The sequence below is a fragment of the Antennarius striatus genome, chromosome 14 (genome assembly GCF_040054535.1).
Source record: "Antennarius striatus isolate MH-2024 chromosome 14, ASM4005453v1, whole genome shotgun sequence".
Lineage (NCBI taxonomy): Eukaryota > Metazoa > Chordata > Actinopteri > Lophiiformes > Antennariidae > Antennarius > Antennarius striatus.
The window spans coordinates 3,869,875-3,893,736 of NC_090789.1; the positions used below are offsets into that span (position 1 = coordinate 3,869,875).

The 23,862-nt window shown below is 44.3% G+C and overlaps 3 protein-coding genes across 4 annotated transcripts in view; 2 read left to right on the top strand and 1 right to left on the bottom strand.

Annotated features, from left to right (window-relative positions):
* dtnbp1b (dystrobrevin binding protein 1b) overlaps positions 1-16,543 on the bottom strand; it is a 57,702-nt gene extending 41,159 nt beyond the window's left edge. The window contains exons 1-2 of one of the 2 annotated variants that reach the window (XM_068333567.1): positions 16,415-16,543; positions 6,406-6,502 (exon numbers count right to left, since the gene is read on the bottom strand). The gene's annotated coding sequence lies outside the window, so the exon portion shown is untranslated. Of the gene's footprint in view, positions 1-429; positions 539-6,405; positions 6,503-16,414 lie in introns of those variants that run through there. The other variant, XM_068333568.1, reaches the window with a different exon arrangement.
* Positions 714-13,447, top strand: mylipa (myosin regulatory light chain interacting protein a). Its single transcript, XM_068333562.1, has 7 exons — positions 714-929; positions 2,116-2,306; positions 9,312-9,497; positions 9,924-10,121; positions 10,212-10,376; positions 11,018-11,441; positions 11,907-13,447. Exons 1-7 carry the CDS (start codon positions 843-845, stop codon positions 12,102-12,104), a joined length of 1,449 nt encoding a protein of 482 aa, XP_068189663.1. The 5' UTR covers positions 714-842; the 3' UTR covers positions 12,105-13,447.
* A 1,808-nt stretch (positions 16,544-18,351) lies between the features above and the next one.
* gmpr (guanosine monophosphate reductase) lies at positions 18,352-22,772 on the top strand. The gene is made up of 9 exons (XM_068332291.1): positions 18,352-18,576; positions 20,617-20,736; positions 20,981-21,064; positions 21,177-21,350; positions 21,423-21,504; positions 21,617-21,723; positions 21,943-21,985; positions 22,062-22,221; positions 22,308-22,772. The coding sequence occupies exons 1-9, from the start codon at positions 18,490-18,492 to the stop codon at positions 22,486-22,488; spliced, it is 1,038 nt and encodes a 345-aa protein (XP_068188392.1). The 5' UTR covers positions 18,352-18,489; the 3' UTR covers positions 22,489-22,772.
* Positions 22,773-23,862: the final 1,090 nt, after the last annotated feature.

Sequence of the window (23,862 nt, forward strand, 5' to 3'; positions counted from 1 at the left end):
ACAAGTGGATGAAGTTTTGTGTCGTTTTCTGAACACAATCTAACACTTGGCTGCTGAATATTTCAGAATAAAGGTCAACCAACCCAACAACACAGAGGAGGTTAGGGGATCCACAAATATGTCTCGAAAACTGCCAAACAACTACTTCAACGTGATTTTCATCTTGGAAATTTGTTGGTTACAAGTTATATTCATGATAAATAAGCAATAAGTTCGTCTAAAAGGTTATATGAGGAGGAGAAGTATGAGAAAAAGGCTTCAGTTGAGTTGGAAATGAATACCATGAAAAATGAAAAAGACAGCAGATGCACGTCAGTAAAAGGGAAAAGTATTCCCGTTATCGGTGCTATCTTAGGCTGAATTCACATATATTATTCATTCAAACCGAGGACGGGGGATGGAAAAGGGTACAGACGCCATTAAACTCACCCCACGGACCGCTGGAACGTGGAAATCATTCGTGGCAGGTGAGTTGAAGGGGGACTTTGAGTTGCAGCAACAGGCTAAGCTAGCCAGACGATGGCGCAGCGAGCTCCTCACACTACAAGGCACGAGGGGGTGAGCGCTCGCCAGAACAGCGCTGAGATGCAACACGACTTCTGATTGGTTTAAGTATTTCCGTGTTTATGAAACGATAGCTATGATTAGACAAAAGGAAGTAGGCGGTGCTGTGCATGGGGTTTCATTGATATAGCTTACAGCTGGTGGCTACGGAATTGTCACAGAGTAGAAGGACTTGGAAAGTGAGGAAGGTCTGATGTAGGCGGTTGTCTGGAAGGATCGAGCCTTGTTTTATTGTTTTTTTTTAGAGTGGCACACCAAAGATTTACTGAAGACTGAAAATGCTCTGCCACGTTACTCGTCCGGATTCGGTGGTGATGGAAGTAGAAGTTGACGCGAAGGCGAACGGTGAAGACTGCCTGAATAAGGTACGCTGTAATGGGGGTACACGTCACGTTTTGTTAAGGTGATTGCGTTTAAAATTTTTTAAAAAGAAATGTCACGATCGTGACAATACAAAGGTGTCCTGCAAAACTTTAATCTGTAGATTTCTTTTAAACTTAAAGCGCGTCTCGTTACTGTGAATATTTTGGTAAATAAGGGCTGGGAATAGAACCGACGCGCAGAGGAGCTAAGATGCGTTCACTGTTCCACGTAAAAAAATCTAACAAAACATCAGCCTGAGTGTTTCCCTACAAGCAAAGTTAAAGCAAAACGTTCTTCCACGTCTATTGCACAACCAAAAAAAAAAAGTTTCTAACAGTTAAACCTTGAAAAAGTCTTAACTTTCCAGTACGTTTTATAATAAAGTTTTTGCCACCACACTTTGAAACAGCTGGTGGTTGCGTGTACCTGCGTGGCTCATTGTGGGAGGCAGATGGCTTTGCAGAGGTTACTAGAGTTCATTAGTCTTCTGTTCAGTCAGCGTTTAAGTCAAACCGAAACTAAACACTCGGTGAAGATTTCTTCTGCAGTTGATATAAACATATTTGCATGCAAACTTTCTTTTTTTGTCTCTCTTTGTGCATCCGCTTGGCAATAAAGTTATTTCGCATTCAAAGTCAATCAGCAGCATGTCGAGGGTAAGAATGAAAGGGTTTTTATCTGCCTCCAGGCTCCCTGCAGACGTCCACCAGCAGTTGTGTAATAACCTCATGGCCGCTGCCGCCAAGGGGGCGTGGGACTGTGGGTTGGATCAGCCCCCTATTTACCCCGGGAGAGGCTCCAAATTCTCATCATCCTCAGAGATCTTCACCATATTGATGGGGTCTTTAATTTATGTGGGAGTAGGACCGGGGTGACGGCAATGCTCATGAGCAAATAGTTTGTTTACTTGGTTCAAATCTTGTGAAATTACAGGGTTTTTTTCTTTTATTTGAAGTGTCTGTTTCAACAGACTTCCATCCAAACCGGAAAAAACTCAAAATACGTTCGCGGCCCTTTTTCTGAATTCATCCATCTTGCCATAAAGCAAAACAAATATTTTCAAACCGTCTTGTGTAAATGATTTTCCCATCCTCTTTCTCACACTTTCTCTAAAATATCCGTCTTGAATTTCTTGGCTCTAAATCCATTTTTTTTAATTTACCCAATCCTTTCCGTCCCCCCATTCAGGTATGCAGAAAGTTAGGCATAATTGAAGTGGACTACTTTGGGCTGCAGTTTACTGGCAGCAAAGGAGAGAACCTGTGGCTGAACCTGAGGAATCGCATCTGCCAGCAGATGGACGGCGTGGTGCCCTGTCGGTTGAGGCTGCGAGTCAAGTTCTTTGTGGAGCCTCATCTGATCCTACAAGAACAGACCAGGTGGGTTTAAAAACTTAAAAGATAGAACAGACATATCGTGTGATTATATTTACCCTTTTCGGGAACTTTTCTGAAACGATTGTCTAGATGTTAGCTTCGGAAATATTTATATTTACTCCTGACCTAATGAGGAGAACATAATGGAAATAAATACACCCAGAACGCCATCTTCAAACCCTTATCCGAGTGTGGAGGAATGCCCTGTAGTAACCTCTTTCCTGGGTTGCTGCTGGGGTTACTATAGTTCATTCTGACTGAGCAGGAAATGTGATCCTGCAGCTCTGGGGTTGTGTGCCTGCCCCCAGGGACCTCTGTGTGGCAGCCAGGACCTCTGTCACTACCCCCATTCAGCCCCCCCCCCCCTCCCCAAAAAAGAACTTTTGTTGAGCTTTTTTTTTTTTGTTTCAATTCTTTTTGCTAAATTTTTGCCTGAACAAAGAGCTGATCTTCCATCTGACACTTCTGTTGAGTGACAGGCCGGTGTTTGGTTTCTCATACGCTGTTTCCATCGAAATTACCTTCAACATTTATGTCAAGGAACGTTTTTTCTTTTCTTTTTTATACGAGAGTGTCCTTCTTCTCAGTTGATTACTGCTTGAGCGCAAACCAAGATGCAACCAGGATTGGGCAAATTAGTCCACTTACCTGTGGAAAAATGGCTGTTTTTCAGTGCATTTTTCTAAACAAACATACTTTCCAGCATTTCTTCTGCTTCTTTTTTCCATTAGTTATCTCAATTTTGAATCCAAATGAACAGAAATGGTCTGTCTATAATAAAATATTACCCAGGGCTTTACCAAACAATTCAAGTTGTACTTTTTGGAAGGTAATTTCCACTGATCGGGTAAAATAATTTTTCCAGAACATGTTTTTGATGCTGCTCTTTGCAGTTGAACTACATCGAGCCCCCCGGGGGGTAAGATTCTATCGCAGCGACGCACCTTGTTTCATCATCATCATCATGAGTCACTCTTGCACCTGGTACTGTATAGTTTTGGCTTTTTTTTTTTTCAAAGCCCCAGGATATAAATTTAATGCACATTTTCTGACATTCTATATCACACAAACCTTTTTAAATGTGATGTTTTGGAGCTGTGGTCAGCAAAACTACAACTTCCTCAAGTAACATATCAGTGCGTCGTCTCCAAATCATTCTTTCCTGCCTGGAAGGAAGGAAGGAAGGAAGAATAGAATTTAAAGATGATAACAATGCTTGACGGGTCGAGATCCTGACTCAGTATTCTTCAGCCTCGGTTTAGTCAGAAGCTAAAAATAGCGACTGCATTTCAGCATTTTTTTTTTCCCCAAACTTGTGTTACACACAGAATCTGTTGTGATACTGTGGATGTTGGATCCACCCCAGGCGACAAACGGCGTGTTTGATGGAGGAAGGGAGGAGGGTAGAAGCGTTTGCTGTCTTTGAGGCCTGACACACTGCTCCTGCCCCCCCCCCCCCCAAGTCACACTTGTGACACATCACAAGAGCTGTTCATTAAACTGACATGTATCTGCTTTGGCCACAGTTTGTCTGGCCTTCCCGTCAGCTCCGCCGCTCCTGAGCTCATTCACAGCCCTGCGTCCATCTGTTTCTCCCTCCTCCTCTTCATCACTGCTGCAGTTAATACAGAGATATCTGCTTCTCTCTCTCGATATTTTTTTGGCTATCTTTCCCTCCCTCCTTATTCGAAACAAACCCCTTTGAAGAAGAAAGTGAGACGAGCGGGGGTGGGAGGTTAACGGTGAAGGACGCTGACCTCCACCGGATTAGTGGGGGTCGTCAGCAGATGGGGGGGGGGTGTGGGGGCGGGGGTGTGGGGTTACTGAGGTGTAAGAAAAGGTACGATCAAGAGAAGGAGGGCAGTCAGGGGTGTGAATGAAGACTCACACATGGTGGGCACCGACACACACTCAAGATGTGTGTGTGAAGGTCTTACTCAGCCTTCACGTGACCCATCTGCTCAGACGTGACAGAGATGAGAAGTTCGACATAAAATCTTCATTGTATGTAAAAATAACTTCTGATATTCGCGGTCATATTTTGCCACTTTTATACAAACTTAACATTAAAACCCAATGTGAATACTAGAACAGTCACTGAACCATATGGATCTATTCTAATGAGTTAATCTGCGCCTTAGGGACGAGGAATCCTGAATTCATTCATTGGCGTGCCGTCACCTCTGACCTAGTTCCTCTTGCAACCCCCCCGCCCCCCCAGCCCATCGTTCACACTTCATCACAGCAAACACGGAACGCTTAGCTGCTTTTACTTTGTGACCCTCAGATTAGAGACGTTTTAACTGTCTAGAACACATTTCTCAAACTTGTAGTCGATCAGTCTTTCACTTCCTGTACGACTGCATACGGTGTGTTTTTAGCAGCAAGTTAAAGTGAGATGGAGTAAATGTTCTCAGCAGCATAACAATCCTCAGTTGAGCGGAGGGGTGGGCTACTTTTTCTACGCCCTTCTTATAGGCGTTATTACATAACCTGAGCGCGCACAGAGCTGCTTATATAATCTGTGTTCTCTGCCGCTGTGTGAAATCCCAGTCCATTACTTCAGAGTTCATGCTCGCATGCATATGATCATTTTGGGTGGACTTCCTCTGGTTGTTTTTTCGTTTTGGGCTTTAATTTTGCAGGGGGGAAAAAATCTTCAATCAAACTGACCAGAAATTACATTTTTAATCATTTTTGAAACAAACAGTAGAGGCTGGTGACAAATGTAGTCCTTTCATCTGAATTTCCTACATTTGGGAATGTTTATGTAACCTTTTTGGAATTTTTTTGCAGGTCATGAGTTGCTCAGCTTCAGCTCACATCGATTCTGTGGCGGCTATTTTCCCTTCTTTCTTTAATATTGTTGATTTTTTTTCCATTCAATCCATCACAGACTTGGTTTTTAACAATATTTCCCTGTTTGGTTTTACAAACTGGGTGTAATCTGAACATTTCTGTCAGTAGTTTTTGAGACTTTAAGGTGGCACATTGAACAAAATTATTCATCCAGCAGATTGTCCTTAGTTCCCACAGAGTGAAAAGTGTAACTTCTTGTCTGTGATAAGTGAGACTCTGACTTGGTTAAACCCGCATTAAACCTGCATCATTAAACACCACTTGCCAGGGGGGGTGCTTCTGCTTTAAATATGTGAATGTTTCCCCTTCATTACAACGTGTGTTTAACATTCTGATCAGGCAGGCTTTGGATACACAGAACGATTAGCAGCTTTATCAAAGGTCCCAATTGTTGACCTGTTTACCCCCCGGGTTATTTTCACACCAACAAACATTGAAACAGACGAGCAACTGTCAGGTTAATGCTAACAAGGCAAGTTTGCCTGTTTTTTGTTTTGTTTCCTTTTGCACTCCCCACATAATGGCACTGTTTCTAGACCTGGCCAGTGTTTCTAGGACATACAACCTTTGGTGACCTGTAAAGACAAGATTTAACTAACTTAGTTTCTTAAGTCCAGATCAAGAGAATTATCTCTGAATGAACTCCCACACTCCGGAAATTTTGAGGTCATTTATTTGGGTTTGTTATTTCTGGCTTCCTGTGACAGACTGATGTCTGAGTCTTAAAATGTTCAAATATATACCACCTTATTTAGTTTCTCCGCGTTCTTCTTCCTTTCAGACAAGCTGCCATTTCTTCCTCTGTTGCTGGAGTAACCTGAGACCGATCGAAGTCTTAAAACACGAGCCTTCAAATGACAGAATTATCGTTTGGTGGCTGAGCTGTGATGCTAGGCTTTAGTCACCCTTTTAGCATGAGGTTTACGGCAGCGGCCATAGCCCCCCACCCCCCCCCCCTCAGGGCACCAAGAATACAAACTGCTTCTTTGTTTTATTATGCGACTTTCAGCATCACTTTGCTATATGTGAAGCTAAAAATGCTCACTTTTGCAGCCTTTTGGTGCATGAAACACTTCCTGTGATTGTTCCGGGTGTAGCACCCCCGTCCACGCCCTGAGGCGGGACTCTGAGGTTACTATAGTTCATTGACAGATAGTAACCTCGCCGCACAGTGTGTGTGTTATTTGACTAGCTCACAAACTGCATTGTCCAGATCTCAACCAATGAGGGACGGCAACTCTACCGGCGATGGGCTGGATGGAACGCCGTCTCCAGCCAGAGGTGTTGAGTTTCAGCTCGGTGGGGACATTCTGTTCTTCTGAGAGCCGCTGACTCGCTGTCTGTCGGTGGAGGAGACACAAGTTGGGGCAGAAAATCATTAAAATGAAAAACGGACCCGAGTTGAGTTTATTTGACACGTTAAAAAGTTTCCAGCTTTTACAAGAAATACTCCGTCTTTGTTTTTATTCTTACACTTTTCAGAATGACTCAAACTTACAGAATTTTAAGCGGGTATTTTATTTCTCAAAAGACTGGACAGAAGAACTGAGCTGCTCTATCTCACCCCCCCCCCCATCCCCACACCCCCTTCCTCCCTGCTTAGCTCAGCTATGACCTATTTCCAAATCCTGCTTCTTAGGGTCCAGGCCTGCTTTAATTAAATTATTCCAACCGGGCAATCAAGTATTCGCCCAGTTCCCTTAGCAGCAAACACGACCTCAACAAGTCTTTATTTTTCCTGTGCTGTTAGCATTCGCAGGGGGAATTATGACTGTAAATGAGTAATCCTCTTAAACCGATTATGGGTTATCGCCACAAGGGACAGCAGTGAAGGTGTAATACAGTAGGCCAGCAGAGTTCAGGTCGACAACGACGGCGTAAAATACCCTCAAGAAATCCTCTAAAATTGGACCAAAAGTTGCGAACTACATTCACTCCCATGTGAAACGACTCTGACCTTTCACTTGTATTTATTTGATCAGACGCGATTTAGAAAAAAAAAGAGGCCTTTACGGATCAAATATTGCCATGAGAACGCGGAACTTTTTCTTTTTTTAAACCCAAGGAAAAACATTTCTCTTGTCCTGTAAACAAACTTTTGTTTTTCTAGCTTTTGCACTAATGTTTAGATGAACCCAACGGTCGACCGTCCCCGACTGTTTACCTGTTTAATCTGTGGGAAAACCTCGCCGTCAACGTTGGGGACGGATTCAGAAGCCGCGCCGCTTCACGGGAGTCTTAGCGGGACAAATTTGTCCGCCTGCGAACCCGAAGCAGCTGCGTGCAAACTGTTTCTAGTCGTGTTTTTGTTGTGGTAGCCAGGCGGCATATCTTATTTCTGACACGGCTGTGCTGAGGAGTCATCGAGGAGCAGCTCAGAGTAAACTGGAGTTACCTTTTTGTGCTGTTTGCATCGGGATAGTTGGAAAATTTGGCGTTCTTTCTAGAAAACGCACAACTGGTTGTGTTACTATAACACTCAGTCACACATGGCTTGACTTAGTTGAGCTTTAACTCAGACTCAAGCGTCGGTGTCACAAGACCAAACCAAACAGGCCAAGACACGTCCCGAAGTAGATCAAGATAGGAAATGCCTTGCTCACTGACACAGTGACCAGCATTAACACCCCCACCCCAGCCCCACCCACAGGTCTCCGTCTGAACTATAGTAACCTTTGGTTTGCCCTGTAGTAACTCTCAGCAGTGGAAGCACGCCTTCATTGTTTGCGTGGGGCAGGTAGGTAACCAGCAGCGCCGCGTCACATGACGCCTGCTGGGCCCGACACAATGGAGCTCGGTGTTTTGTTTGCGAGCGTGCGCGCTGGAGGGGGAATGGGATGTTTAACACCGTATCAAAGCTGTGTTTGTTATGCTGCTGGGCGATGGGGGGTTTGTTGTTGCGGGTCTGGGCTGGAGGGGCGTCGGCGGAGGAGGCCTGGCAGCTGCTTTTCACTACTGTTGTTACTCATCTGAGCTCTGCTGTGGATGAGGCGTGTCGCTGTTTTTGTACACGGGAACGTTTAGAGGGCTCAAAACGTTCATATTCGGTCATAGCCGGCGCAGCGATGAAGGTAGAGGAAACGCCACATGAGCCTCACGTGATGTTGGCGGCGATTGTCAAGAGAGGTCAGCGGTAGAACGTGCAGGTGCGGACTGAGGTGCGAGGACAATGGCGCTGTGAACTTCTGTTGACAGTGGAAGGATGTGTGTAGAGGAAGATGAGATGTTGACACGACTCCAGCCACCAGGATCTTGGGCCTGGTCGTCGTCGTCCAATAGGAAGCCGTCCAACCAAACAAAAGCACCTGCCAGCGAAAGCCGCGTCTTCTGCTTTCGAGCGCCATATGTCATCAGGAGGAAAGGATTTGCTCAGGTTACTGCGGTTCAACGGTGTTCCAGTCAGTCTGGGGGGGGGGGGGGGGTGTTCACTTGTTGTTTTTGTGCCTCTAGGAAGGAATTCTTCACATCTTTTGGTGAAAAACAACCAGATATGAAGTTCTTGTGTTTTTTCTTTCTTTCTTGAGAATCACATTGTTGACCTTGGCCACACCAGAACCGGGTGTTCTCCAGTTACCCATTCAGTCCAAACAATAACAATTGTTGCTTTTTGACTGCTATTAATCTTTTGAAGTAACAAACTGACTTCACAAACCCCCCAAAAAACGACTTTGTCAGGAGAAGCGAGAATGAATGGTGGCTTGGACCGTATTTTGTTCTGCAGTGACTCTTTAACTGTATTCAATATTAAGTCTTATCACTTATCAACAGCGGTGGTCACACATTGGCCCGGCTGTTACAGTAAATAACAGTGGCCTTCTTTTCAGCCACTTCCTGTTTAAACAGTCGGTTCAGTCATTCAACAAATGTCCCCTCCCTCTTTACTTCAATTTTTAGAACTGCCGTTTTTATTTCTATCAAATTCAGGGTTTTTAATAAGAGAAGTGAGTGAAAGTGAGTCATTTTCTACATTGAACAAATGTCAGGTGTATTTGTTTTTCATCTGCTGATCCCACATAGAATCTAAAAATGAGAAGAACCACGAAAGCGGGCAATGTTGGTAAAAAAGGTGGACAACCATAGAGATCGAGGTCCCAATAGTGATTGAAAGTCTTCCCGTCTGACCGCCGCACCCTTCTCCTTCCCTTCCAGACACGTCTTCTTCATGCACGTGAAGGAGGACCTCCACAACGGTCACCTTCGCATGGGCTCCGAGCAGGCGGAGGAGCTGAGCGCGCTGCTGGCGCAGGCAGAGTTCGGCGACTACAACCAAAACACGGCGCGGTACTGGTACTCAGAGCTGTGTGGGGAGGAGCCCGGAAATGCCACCATCAACAGGTACAACGCTCGCCGGTTTAGATACTCCCCTCCTCAGTATCCCTCTCTCTGAGGGAGGCAGGAGAATAAATAACGGGTTGTGGCGGGGAGCCAAAGATGCTGTCGCTGCGATACTCACTATATAAAAATGCTCTCTTAAGAAATAAAGCGCTAAGCCTGAGCTTCTTTCTTTTTGAGGCAAAATAAGATTTGTGGTGGCGGGCTTGAGATAACACACACACACAGCCGTCCAATGGGTGTAGATTATCCAATTAGAATCCCATTTTTAGAGTGCCTGCTCAAACCATTTATGTATGTGGCACAGTTTGAAAAATGCTGACTTAAATGAAACATTATCACAGCCCATCTGCCATCGCTGGATGTGCTGCACTGAGCTCTAGAGCTTAAAAACTCAACCCTCCATCTCCATTTTTATCGCCGCTGCAGCATCGTCTCCAGACACAAGGCTCTAGAGGGCTCCAGCCAGGGATCGGTGGAGTACCAGGCCCTGCAGCTGGTCTCCTCCCTGGAGCATTATGGGGTGGAGTGGCACTGGGCTCGGGACGCCAACGGCCAGCGGCTGGCCATAGGAGTCGGTCCGGAGGGGATCGCCGTGTGCAAAGAGGACTTCAGCTTAGTCAACAGGTACGCAGTGCCCTGACGTCCGTGAAAAGAAATGAAATATTTCAGGAAATGAAATATTAAATTGTTTCTCTCCTTTCTGATTTCATCCAGAGTTAGCTATCCAGTCATCCAGATTGCCACCCAGTCGGGTAAAACTGTCTACCTGACTGTTACCAAGGATACAAGTGAGAGCGTGGTGCTTCTGTTCAAGCTAATCAGTAACCGAGCAGCCAGCGGTCTATACAGAGCCATTACAGAGACCCACGCCTTCTACAGGTGAGACCAACAACTAACTGTTTCACCTTCGATCGATAACACACACACTGAAGCTGTGTGTGTGTGTGTGTGTGTGTGTGTGTGTGTAGCTGAAGTCAATCTGGGCCTCCAGGTCAATCTGGTTAGAGATGATTAGAGGCAGCAGGAGCAGCCGACTGCAGATGGTAACTCACGTCTTGTTGAGCCAAGATAAGAGTGTTTGCAGTAGCTGTAAAAAAACCAAACAAATAAAAAAAACCTTTGCAAATGTAATGTACTTGAGATGTTTAGATGAAATATTTATTGTTCACCTCGTGAAAGGGCCAGCACATGATTAGAGAGGTGTGGAAAACATGACTGAAAATTTTTTCTTTGAGGATGCATTGCGTTATTCTTGCCTTGCAATGTTGACCTCAGTCTTATGGAGCTTATATTTTGAAAATATGTGTAAAGTACAACAGGGCCTTGACCTGAATGAGTGTTTATAGAAGCCTGGATTGCCCCAGACGGCCTTAAATGAGTGAAGACAGAGTTTTTATTATCTATGAACTGTTTCCAGCGAGAGAATTCAAATGGTTGAGCTATTAAATAGTTCTGTAGGTCACCTCCGTGCAACAGAAGTAGGGCGTTCGTTGACATCCGCGATCGTATCTCCACCTCAGGTGCGACACGGTCACCAACGCGGTGATGATGCAGTACAGCCGAGACTTCAAGGGTCACCTGGCGTCGCTGTTCCTCAACGAAAACATCAACCTGGGCAAGAAGTACGTCTTCGACATCCGACGCACCTCCAAGGAAGTGTACGACCATGCCCGCCGCGCCCTCTACAACGCCGGCGTTGTCGACCTAGTCAACCGCTCGGGCAACGGCGAGCGCTCGTCGCCGTCGCGCTCCCCCGGCCGAGACGACCAGCAGGACGAGGGGGTTGACTGCGGCAACTGCCAGCAGAGCCGGGCGCTGCAGGAGCGGCTGCAGAAGCTCAGGGAGGCCCTGCTGTGCATGCTGTGCTGCGAGGAGGAGATAGACTCCGCCTTCTGTCCCTGCGGTCACATGGTCTGCTGCCAGACCTGCGCCAATCAGCTTCAGGTGAGAGTCGTCGACTCATCGACGTCAAAACGCTTTCAGACGTCCATTTGGAAGCAGTTTTAGTTTGTCGTACAAATACATGAAAACACTGCCATTATTTACTGTAATGAAACATGCTGATGTCAGCATTCTGGCATCACATGACTTGGACACCGTCTGATTGGTCGACCATATTTTAAACCTCCATTAAAATCTCTTGATTACAGTTTGGATCCCAACTTCCAATCCTTTTTATGGTTGTGTGAACAACAACAACCAAAGCCATGTTTACACACACACACACACACACACACACACACACACACACAAAACAGTATCTCGACATTTACTGACATTTGTTTTACTGGTTCTGTCGCCTCCTGGCTTCAGTTAAAACAGTCCAAAGGGTGTTGACCTTAAAGCAGCTCACTGTTTAAAAATTAATCCTGGTTTCTGCCCCCCCTCCCTTCCTCTATCCCTCCCCAGCTGTGTCCCGTGTGTCGGTCGGAGGTGGAACACGTTCAGCACATCTACCTGCCCACCTGCACCAGCCTGCTCAACCTGACGCTGACCGACAACCACCAGATCCACAGCGGCAGCATCCCTGCGCCCATCCACAGGGACATGGCGTCTCCTCACAGCTGCTCCGCCCCGGAGTACGACCACAAGATCTACCACACGTGAGCCTCCTCGCTGGAAGAAGCTGCACCACGTTTCAGAAACTTTTCTCTTTTTTTTTTTTTTTTAGTCCAATATTCTGGACTCCCAAGTACCAAAACTATAAAAGAAACAAAAACTCACGAGCGTAATCAAAGATCAACACACTGAAAACCACTCCCATCTATTGTTCTATTTCAAACCACACGTTCACTCTGGTCTGTTTGTATTACTGTTATTGCTTGTGTGTCATTCTGTCTAAATCTATGTTTGAAAGCGTCTTTTTTTCTCCCCTGCAAAAACTTTTTTTCTTTAATTTATTGCATCAGTTGATCTGATACAGAGTTGAAGTTTTTTTTTTTTTTTTTGGAGATTTGAATTTGTCGTGTTGGTTTTTCTTTGGCTCCAGAACCCAAAACTGTATGGTGGACATGATCTGTTTTAGAATAGCTTAAAATCAAATGGAGTTGTTTTTCATTTTTTTTAATGCTGACATTTTTAAAGCTCTTCTTTTTTCAATTTTGAAAACAGACTTGTTATGATGTAACAGAATCTATTTGCATTGTTTTATATATTTGATTTCCATGTTTTGCCATGCTGAATTATGGGTAAATTAAGGGGCTCTGCTTCCATCGTAGCGCTGCATACTGTTAGGGTACACCAGGCGAGGTCACCACAGTCCTGGTTCTTGTGGGTTCAATGGATGTTTGCCCTGCACATGAAATACATCCCCATGCAGACACTCCCACAACCTGCTTCACCTCAACAATCGGCTGCCACTCGTCCAGAACGACAAGGACCAGTTTTTTTTTATCTCCATGACAACAGCAAGTTACAAATCAAGCCTGCAAAAAGCTCAACAACCACATTAAGAGGGCAGCAGCTGCTTCCTCTGAAGACGACAGCGATAAATTTCTTCTCTGGGTTGTGCGATTGAGGTTTTTTTTTTTATATTTTAAAGGGTACAAGGAGATCTGTATGTGCAATATGAGCATGCTTGTTGAAAAGCTTTTCATTTCCAAGTTTTATTTAATTTCAAAGACTATAGTAAAAAGAAACGACAGTCACTTTACCAAGGAAGGTTTCTACATGTCTGTAGGGGGTTTGACCTTAATGTAGCAGCAGTACAGTGTATCATAAACTTTCCACAAACTTTTTTTCTGTTAAGAAAAATTATTTCTTTAACGTTGACTCGATTTAAGCTCAGTCACTGCAGGGTAAGGACTTTTATTTTTCACTTTGTGCAAGTAGCAATTTGTTTCTGTTTTCTGAAGCAAAAGCCACTCTGTAAAATAACTCTTTAGAAGTTTGTCATTTTTATATATTCTGTTTTTAACAAGAAGTATTAATAAAGTTGTTTTTTAAAAACATTCTGTAGTCGCTGACGTTTGTGTAGAAGAACTACCCACCCAACCAGGTGATTGTATTTTTACTTTTGGTTGCAGCATCACCAGGTCTTTGGTTCTCCACCCATTTGACAGTGATCCCCTGATGAGGAACATTTTTATTTAATCTAACTGAAGTGAAATGCTGATTAATAAAAAAGACCTTAATCAACTTAATCTATCTTTAGTTGACTGAACTACTTAAGAAATCATAAAAATGTGTGTCTGCGTCCTGATGCTTATTGAGACACCTTCCAGGATTATTGTGATGCAAATCTTTAGAAAACATCTTAAAATATTGTCATCTAAAAATATTTCTGCCGATGTCGGTCTGAACGTAGAGAGCCGAGCGTTCCTGCGTTTTTCCCGGTGACACACAGCTGACTCACTCAAACGGGGCGGAAACCATCCCTTGTGACAGGAAAAAGGTGGAATGGAAGCTTAGGGCATTATGAAACTGGTAGGAAACGGAAACACTGGAGAGGTTAAGCGTTTTGAAATGTGAAATTCTTCTTTTGTCACTTTAATCCGGAACTAAAATAATCTCTTGTTGAGAAATTTCCAACAACGCATGGATTTTGCTATGAAATCTAACTGAGAAAGAAGAGGAGAAAACATTTTGAAATCGCCTGTTTCCGTATTGAGTCTTTAATGAGAATGTAAGGCATTTAAAACCCTTCAAATTATTTCTCAAGGTTCATAAAAGATTACATCAACTTTATTATTCCCCAAAGAGAAATACTTGTCTTGAAAACAAAGGACAGGTAAATCTTTCTTAAAACCAGAGCACTCGTGATTTCAGCCAAATCTACACACATACTGCCAAATAAAAACAGGTTTATTTATTTTGCAACTCTCTCTTTTCTACTCTGCAGCCAAGACCCGTCGTCAATAAAGCTGACAGATGCTTAGTGACCTATTTCAGTCAGAACATTCAGACAGGACTGTACTTGTAGCTACCGTGTTTTTGTTATTGTCGGTGGCTTCTCATAATTAAACTGATGGGTCGAGTTATGTGTGAATATCGATGATTGGAAAATACAAAATTTGATCCAGAGAAACGCTGGAAGGTTTTATGGTTAGAATCTGGGAGGCGAGCGCTTTGATGAAGCTGGCACTGGTTTCCCCTGTTGTAAATGTTCTCTTCTATCTAATCTTAATGTCATAATGACAGATCCCTAACAGACAGTTTGACCGGATAGCCTGTGTTTACGATCCTGCGTGGCCGTTTTCTTCACGTGCAGAGAGGGCCTCCTCCCGTCAGGCTGACATCACAGTCTCCACGCTGGAGACATCTGCCCTGTGAGGCCTGTGTTTACCTCACGGGGGTAAATCCTAGCGACAAAGAATGGGAGCTCAACTTCATCCGCTCCGTGATTGCATTAAACATGCTTCAGAATCACGTTAATAATCGATCATAGGGTCCTGTTAGTGCTGCATGTGTCTGTTAGTGTAGTATATGTCTTGTGGTATGTCCTGTGATGTCAGTGTTTCTTTTTCTCCTGGTGTTTATCCAGTATTATTTGTTATGTAATGCCTGAGCAGAGGATATATACAATTTCCTCCGGGATTAATAAAGTATCTATCTATCTGTCATATGATATTTGTTTTTGCAGACAGGATGGTGTCGACCTGAGAGTCTTCCCCATTCCTTCTCACGTCACACACTCATTCTCCACACCCACCATGCCTTCTTGTAAACCAGAGGTGACATTTGACCTACTTCTCCAGAGTTCTCTCCTTGTTATTTTAGCACCGATTCCTGTTACAGAACCTGAGACACCCCCTCCACACACACACACACACACACAACACACACCCCGAGAGAAAAAAACCTGCACGTTTCTCCTGACTTCTAATTCTACTTCATCAGATTCCTCTTCATCCTTCACACCTGAGCCACGTATTAAGAAAACAAATGGAATATTTAAGTTCTTATCATTTCAACTGCTGCCAGGAAAACAACATGAAAGATGCTCCGAACAACTCGCTCCACCTACAGGCATGTGGTTCTCACATCTGTTCAGTGTAATGACACACACTGGGAGCTACACCTCTGAGTGTGTGTGAGATAGGAGTCCATGAAGTCACCAGAGCCCCTTGTGTATGTATGTGTGTGCATTTTCCTTTTAATCAACACTATATCATCTGAGCCTAAGGAACAAGGGCCTTTGTTGCTGAAGCAATTTACTGTTAAATAAAGACTTTTTGATTTTTGTGGTTCTCAAAACCACAAACATCAATAATTATTGATTGGTGTAATTATTTTATTGGTGTAACAAAACATCTAGTGTTTTGTTGAAAACGGAATAAAACCATCAACAGTGACACCAACAACCCTAAAGTTTTGGTTTTGGGGTTTTTTGTGTGTATTTTTCGTGGTTACAGGTGAGTCTGTGCATCTGAGGAATTAAAACTAACGGGTAAACAAACAAATAAACAAACAAAACAACATCTTCAATGCACTATTTGATAAACTTTCTCGACTGCAGGAAACGTTCCAAGAAACTCTCCTTTTTAGCAACGTGGCGTTGCAGGTAGACTGCCCGGGTAAAGGTGCACAGGTGACCCGGAAGTAAGGTAGTAGGCTGGCGTGTGACGTCACCCCCGGCTGGCGAGCCTTGCGATTTGATTTAAATGCCAACACTACCCTGAAATACGAACTACTACTCCCTAAGATTCACCAGCAACAATTACTGGATATAAAAAGAACACATAACAAAATAAAATACTGTAGTACCATAATGTACCTTTAACATCTATATTAGTTTGAACTTTTACTCTTTATAATTTAATCCTTGAGGAGAATAAAACATTTCAATGAACTCTCCACCAGTTCTAAGCTAATCCAACAACAACCAAATAAACTTTTGGGTTGTGACTGACAGCAGGGATAAATATTCTATATACTTATTATTATCATTAGTGTTTAGCATGTAGCATGTAGCTTACCTTTGGAGTGAGGAAGAGGAGGGAGGAGTTATTGTCGTGCAGAGGAAGAGTTGCCGTCATCTTCACTAGTCTTTGATTTATCATCCATTTAAAAGAAACCAGAGTAAGATAATGCTGACAAAGACAACAACAACAAACAAGAGAATGAGAAGAGCGCTGCAGCGGCTTGAACGCAGCGGTGCTGCCCCCCGAGGAGGTTGTGGTAGAAAGAGGAACTGCAGGATAATAATCAGATATTAAGGCTGGTTTGTTTTTATCTCTCAATGTTCGTAGGTCGAATGTATGCAGGTTGAGCACTACCTGTACAAGTGATGTAGCTTGAATAATTGAGATGCCTTGAATGTGGACATGATGTAAAGTCAGAGGATCAGTAAACTATTGATTAGGATTAATTATCTGGAAACCATGACGGCACAAATGAAACCATCCAAAAGATGCAAACACATTTCTGGGCTTAAGAGGAGAACACGGAGACCCCAAACCTCGACCCGGGACGTTTAACCAGTGCAGATACTGAATGTCCGACGGCGACCTGCGGCACACAGGCTGCATGTACGTACAGATACAGCTCATTGATGCACTTTCACCGACTTCTTAGCTCATCCTGTAACTCAGATGAACACCTGAGATTCCAGCTGTGACCGCGGCAGGCTGACATGGACACACAGAGGACAGGCAGTCAGCGCCAGACTGTACTGTCCTTATCAGATTTATTGCCTAAAAAGGCTTTAAAGTGTTGACCTGATTCAGCGCCTTCTTATCAATGCGGTTCAGTGTGACGTGGACAAAAGGTTAAAGAGGAATGTGAACAGCAGCCGCTTGACCTCGTAGCTATAGATTAGTGGGATCTAATCAGTTATGTAAAAATTAACCATTTTAGATAAAACAGGTCAAGTTTTTTTCTTTTCTTTTTTAATTGTGAAGCAATATTTGTTCATCGAAATCAGTTCTGTCAGACATTACTTCAGCTCTGTGTTGCAAACTTGATTAATGTCATCTCTTTCACTTCCATTCATTTCTTTCATTTGAAATGCAAATGTATAGAGATGAGATGCTGTGATGAATCCACATCATTCACTTCATGTTTACCCAACTTAAAGAAAAAGCATTTTCTCCATTTTCATGCTTTCAGAAAGAGCTGTTTCCTGGAAGGACTGAATGCAAAGAGGCCTTAGTCAGAATTAATGTGTTCCGTGGTAGAATAAAACATCATAAAAGCGCCTGTTGTTGCCAGGAGACACTTTAACAAGAGCTTTGACCCTGATGGTCGTCCTGCTCTTCATTTACCAGATGGTTCCTTCAGCTTTGCCGCCATCTACTGGCTTTATTATGTAATAACACAAAGAATAAATACTGTACAGTACAAGGAATCTATCTATCTATCTATCTATCTATCTATCTATCTATCTATCTATCTATCTATCTATCTATCTATCTATCTATCTATCTATAAACTTCATCTGACATGGGCTGGAACGGGAAGGGGTTAAACCCTGTTAATGCGTTGATGACGTCATACCTACCTGATGGATAAGATGATGCTGTCCATCTTTCTCCTGTTCCTGTCACCCCCCCCCCTCCCCTCCCCTTTCCTCTACGCCAATAGTTTAAGGAGCAATGCCCCAACTGGACAGCAGGTGTACTCTATTCACTGCAGCACCCACTGCAGTGCTGTTTGTGTGTGTGTGTGTGTGTGTGTGTGTGTGTGTGTGTGTGTGTGTGTGTGTGTGTGTGTGTGTGTGTGTGTGTGTGTGTGTGTGTGTGTGTGTGTGTGTGTGTGTGTGTGTGTGTGACATCAGGCAGCCGTTCCTGCCAGCTTTGCTGCTGCTGCCACTTTGAAGGAGAGGGGGAGACGGAGAGCAAGGGGGAAGGAGAGACTGAGAGGGAGGGAGTGGGAGTCCAGGCCCAAATAAAGCCATGGGGGCCGGAGCTGGGACGGGCCCCCTTCTGCTATAAATACGCTGGCCGTCTGGAAGTTCGGGTTTGGTGGCTGGTGTTTGGGACCGGCGACCGCCTCAGCCTTCCTCAGGGGATTCTCCTCCTCATCCTCCTCATCAGTGTTCTGGACATCCAAAATGCCTCGAGTGGACGCAGACCTCAAGCTGGACTTTAAAGATGTCCTGTTCAGGCCCAAGAGGAGCAGTTTGAAGAGTCGCTCAGAGGTCAGTGCTTTAGGGTCTTATTTTTTTAATCTAATAATGTAAATTTAATCGGTATGATCTGTTTACTGTTAGGTTCAGAAAGCACCTGCATGCATTTATATGGGGGAGGGGGGGGTACAGTAGAGATGGCAGTGGAGGGTGACGACTGATTGTGTAAATATTATGTCGTTTTCATCAGGATTAAAGTGGAAAATGTGATTTGCAGAAGCAAATCAGCTGTGATTCTGTTGTTCCTTCATAAAGTGCACGCTCAGCACAAGTCTGGATCCCTGTCTTTTGATTGAGTAAACCAGCAGGTGCCTCGATCTCAGAAGGGTGACCTCCCTAAAGGTGACCGAGAACAGGATTGCTCTTTACCAGACAGATGACAACAACAACAACAACAACATCAAAAACAACTAACAGCTTCAGAAACATCACCATCCCAGACGATTCCTTTTTCCGTTTTTCAGTGTGAGCGTCTGCTCCGGCTCGCGTTTCCCGGACGACGCCGTCCTGTCCTTGTTGTTCCATTCATAAAGCGACTTTAACTTTGCTGTAACTCTACAAGGGACTGGTTCAGAGCCAAGTTCATCGGATCGGGCCTGGGAGGTGGACCTGGGTTTAGGGTTGGCTCCTGACAGGTGGCGAGAAACACGACCCATGGGCGACTTCTCAGAAAGCCTGTTTAAAAATAGTCCAGTGTGTCCGTCGACAAGAACACATTCCACATGCCACAAGTTTAACATGTAGTTCCAATAGTCTGACACAGATAACAGAACAATCAACACCCGACTCTCTGGGCCTGCATCGACGAGTACCGGCTGCCAATTCTGTACTTGATCACGTTTATTGAACCTAAGCCCTCGTCCTTGATGTTGCATCGAATTCCCTTCAGTATTTAAATGACTGGAACACTCTAAGCAGCAGCGTTCCCCATAACATGACCTCACTGCAGCATTTTCTGCTGCCAATATCCTGCAGCCAAAGAGGAGCTGCTAAGAGCTGCATGCTAAGCTAACCTCTTCAGGTTTGATTTAATAATATTTTTGCAGATGCTCCCTCGTCTGTTGCATCCACATGTCGCACCCATTCCTTAAGTGCTTGTGAATCGATTTAAACTTGAATCGGTAACAGGATTAAACAAAACTCCGGACTGTCCTAACTCCCTTCTTTCTCCTACAGTTGAGCTATGGCCCCCATTTTTGCTTTGACTCTTCCGATGTGAAGGTTATGTGCTGTAATCCCCTTTTCCACAGCTGCTGCAGTTTTGCATAATAATCAAGGATGGCATTCAGTGGAGGGCACACCTCCTCCAAAACCCACCAGTCCTTTAATTCAATCAAGCCTGATCTGAGAACTCGTGGCCCTGTGTACATATTGACAGATCAGACTGCCCCCCAATGACAGAATACTCTAATGTGTGTGCAGATTTATATTCAGATCAGGTCCTCTTACTAACAATAAAAGTTTTTATGGTAACTTTTTTCTTTAACAAAAAAAAAAAATCGTAAATTTTGAGGAAACAGTAGACATTGTAGCTAAAACAAATTTATCATAGCATAAAAATGCTAAAATTGTGTATGAAGAGAATTTTAATGTTAATGCTTTGGCCTTTTTTGGCGTTAACAACAATTAGCTACAGCATTAGCCGCAGAATGCTAATAGTTAAGGAAGAATTTAGCAGCAAATCCAGTAAACATTGCGTGATGAAAATTTTATGGTTTGCGTTTAAAAGTATCTAGTGTCTAAGGGTCCTGTCCGATGCTAACTCACCGGAGTAGATCTGAATCATTACGTCATCATTGCAGAAACATGTGCTTTGCACAGGGAGCTGCTAGCGGGACAGGATGAACCCTGCATGATGCTAACGTCTCACGTTACCGCGGCAGCGCCCCGGCTAACCGTTACCTCTAAATGATTCAGTGCATCGCTAACAGGACGGCGCAGACCCCGAACACGAGCCAACCTCCAGGAACTCCTGTTTTAGCCGCTAGAATAATTTATCACATGACCAAACCGTGATATGATTCATCTACATGTCATGTGACCCCACCCCAGGTGGACCTTCAGAGGACCTTCACATTCCGCAACTCCAAACAGACTTACAGCGGCGTCCCCATCATCGCTGCCAACATGGACACCACAGGAACGTTTGAGATGGCGCAAGTCCTCAGCAAAGTGAGCAGCAACAGTGTGTTTGTGTTCATTTGCAAATATCTGACACAGAATTTTAAAAAGAAAACAATTTCTGGGACGGGAAGCAGCGGGAAAACACATGATTTAGCATGGTTGAGGCCTCCACCGGCCGACTCAAGAAACCATAATGAGTAGAAGGAACTGGAAATGCAGATTTGTGTTAAATTTAGCACATTATTAATTATATCTGTCGCCGCAACCCCCCCCCCCCTCTCTATCTCTCCAGCACACCCTCTTTACGGCCATCCATAAGCACTACTCTGTAGAAGAATGGAAAAACTTTGCTGCTACTCATCCGGACTGCTTGGAGGTGATTACCGCCGCGATCAACAGATGATTACCTTTGTTTTTATTTCTAAAGATCTCCTCCTAACACGACATTGTGTCTCCTTTCCGCCCCGCCCCCACACACACACACACAGCATGTAGCTGCCAGCTCAGGCAGCGGCAGCGCCGACCTGGAGAAGCTGTGCGCCATCTTGGACGCCGTTCCCGCCCTTAAGTACATCTGTCTGGATGTGGCTAACGGCTACTCCGAATATTTTGTTGAGTTTGTCAAGATTGTCAGAGAAAAGTTCCCCAAACACACCATCATGGTATGAAAACCTGGTCCGGGGGTTATGGGATGTGATGTCAGACGGCGAGGCTGAAACTTGTCTGCTTGGCAGGCGGGGAACGTGGTGACGGGGGAGATGGTGGAGGAGCTCATCCTGTCGGGTGCTGACATCATCAAAGTGGGCATCGGCCCAGGTGGGTTCAAGTTTAAGTCCACACAGATGTGTGTGTGTGTGTGTGTGTGTGTGTGTGTGTGTGTGTGTGTGAGTATAATTACATGAAGATGCTCTTATCTGATGTGTGGTAGGATCCGTGTGCACGACAAGGATCAAGACCGGAGTGGGTTACCCCCAGCTCAGCGCCGTAATCGAGTGTGCAGACTCAGCCCACGGCCTGAAAGGACACATCATCTCTGTGAGTCCCTAAACACGTGTCTGTTCGCATGTAAAGGTAGAGAAGACCTGGAAAAACCCATATCTTCAACAACGGATGAATTAATTCATCGTTAAATGTAACTTCGGTTCAGATGTTGTGTTTGATGTTATTTTTCTTTATTCATTGGCTGTAAATGAAAGGATTACGTCGTCTCGTTCGGTTCTGCTCACAGTCTCTACGGGTCTACTGTCTGTGCAGGATGGTGGCTGCAGTTGCCCCGGAGATGTAGCGAAGGCATTTGGTTTGTATGCAAAACACACACACACACACACACACACACATGAATCCACATGTTTAAGGGAGTCCTGACCCCTCAGGTGCAGGGGCAGACTTTGTGATGATGGGGGGGATGCTGGCCGGACACGATCAGTGCTCCGGGGAGGTGATTGAGAAAAATGGAAAGAAGTACAAACTCTTCTACGGCATGAGTTCCGACACGGCCATGAAGAAATACGTGGGTGGAGTCGCTGAGTACAGGTCAGAGATGTTCAACCAAACAAATGTCTCACCGAGAAAGCTGATTGACAAGAAGAAATATCTTCCTCCTCCTCTTCTTCTCTCAGGGCGTCCGAGGGGAGAACAGTGGAGGTTCCCTACAGAGGAGACGTGGAGAACACCATCCGCGACGTGTTGGGGGGTCTCCGCTCCACCTGCACCTACGTGGGGGCAGCCAAGCTGAAAGAACTGAGCAGGAGAACCACTTTCATCCGCGTCACGCAACAGTCCAGTCACATGTTCACCTAGCAGGGATCCCGCACGCCTGCAGACACTCAAACCGGGCCGCCGCATGACGCGCACTGGAGACGCGCAGCGCACACTTTTACGCGTAGGAAACGTTCGTGTGCGTAAGTCTCCACGTGATCACCCAACCTGTTTCTCTCAGGATATCTGCTGTTCACAAATGTTTCCTGCAGGTTGTGACGTAATAAAGTTTGCCTTGATGTTTGAAGATGTGTTTACGCGCTGCTTCCAGTCACATTAACATTTTATATGTGGATTCGAACGCGTTCTGATTGCAATCCTGGTAATAAACAAGAGTGCAACACATCGTGCGTAAACATACTCAAGTGTGTGTGTGTGTGTGTGTTTGTGTGTGTGTGGGGGGGGGGGGGACTGATGCTCCAGTCGTGTTTGAAATGTTAAGTGTTTGTGCAAATTAATATGCAAAACTGACAGACGTCCTTTAACTGTCGCTGGAGGAATCGTGTTGCAATAAATGGAACGCAGATTTTTCTGCTAATTTCCTCTGTAGTGCTGATCATTCTGTGGAAGTTTCTCTTGAGTTGTGCAAATGATATTCACGAAAGCAGACGGAATAACAGTCAACGCGTCAGCGTCTGTGTGATCGACGTTCTCTGGATTCATGAAGAAGACGATGAGGCTGATGAAGATGTAAAAAAAAAAAAACATCCGGATTTAAATCCTGCAAATATCTTTGTGATTTTTTTTTTACACTACTGTACCTGGATCACAACCACATTCATGTGCTTCCTATGATTCCACTACGTCTGATATTTTAGGCGGATGTTTGCAGCTTCTGTGTAATTTCAGTCAAGGAAAAGTTTTCAAATTAACTCTAACAATAAATATTTGGTAATGAACATAAACAGTCATTGAAAAGACTTCATTTTAGCAACTCGTGTTGTAGATCTTAGTTAGGAAACATGTTTCTAAAAAAAAAAAAAAAAAAAAGCTAATTCAGACATAAATTTAGACATTAAAATTAAAATTCCTTATCTAGAATATCTACATTCTCATAATTTAACCGTCCTGTATTATTTAGTAGATCTGCTGCGTGTGTGTTTGTGTGTTTGTGTGTGTGTGTATGCTTAACACAGAGGTGGGTAACAGAGCAAACATTCAAAGAATACGTCATGTATTTTTTGAATTAAGACGTCAGGATGTAGTTCCTCCTAACGGACACTAGAGGGAGGTGTTTCCTGTCTACAGAGACGATGTGGAGGGGCAAAACTTTGCAATTTTAAATGCTTGTTGTGTTTAGAGTTGTCGTTCAAATAAAGACAGAAGAAAGTCTTTTATTCCAGATATGTCAAGGTTTCATTTTCTTTTTCAGAACGGTGCCTTTGTACAGATGTCACATACATACACCAACAGGGT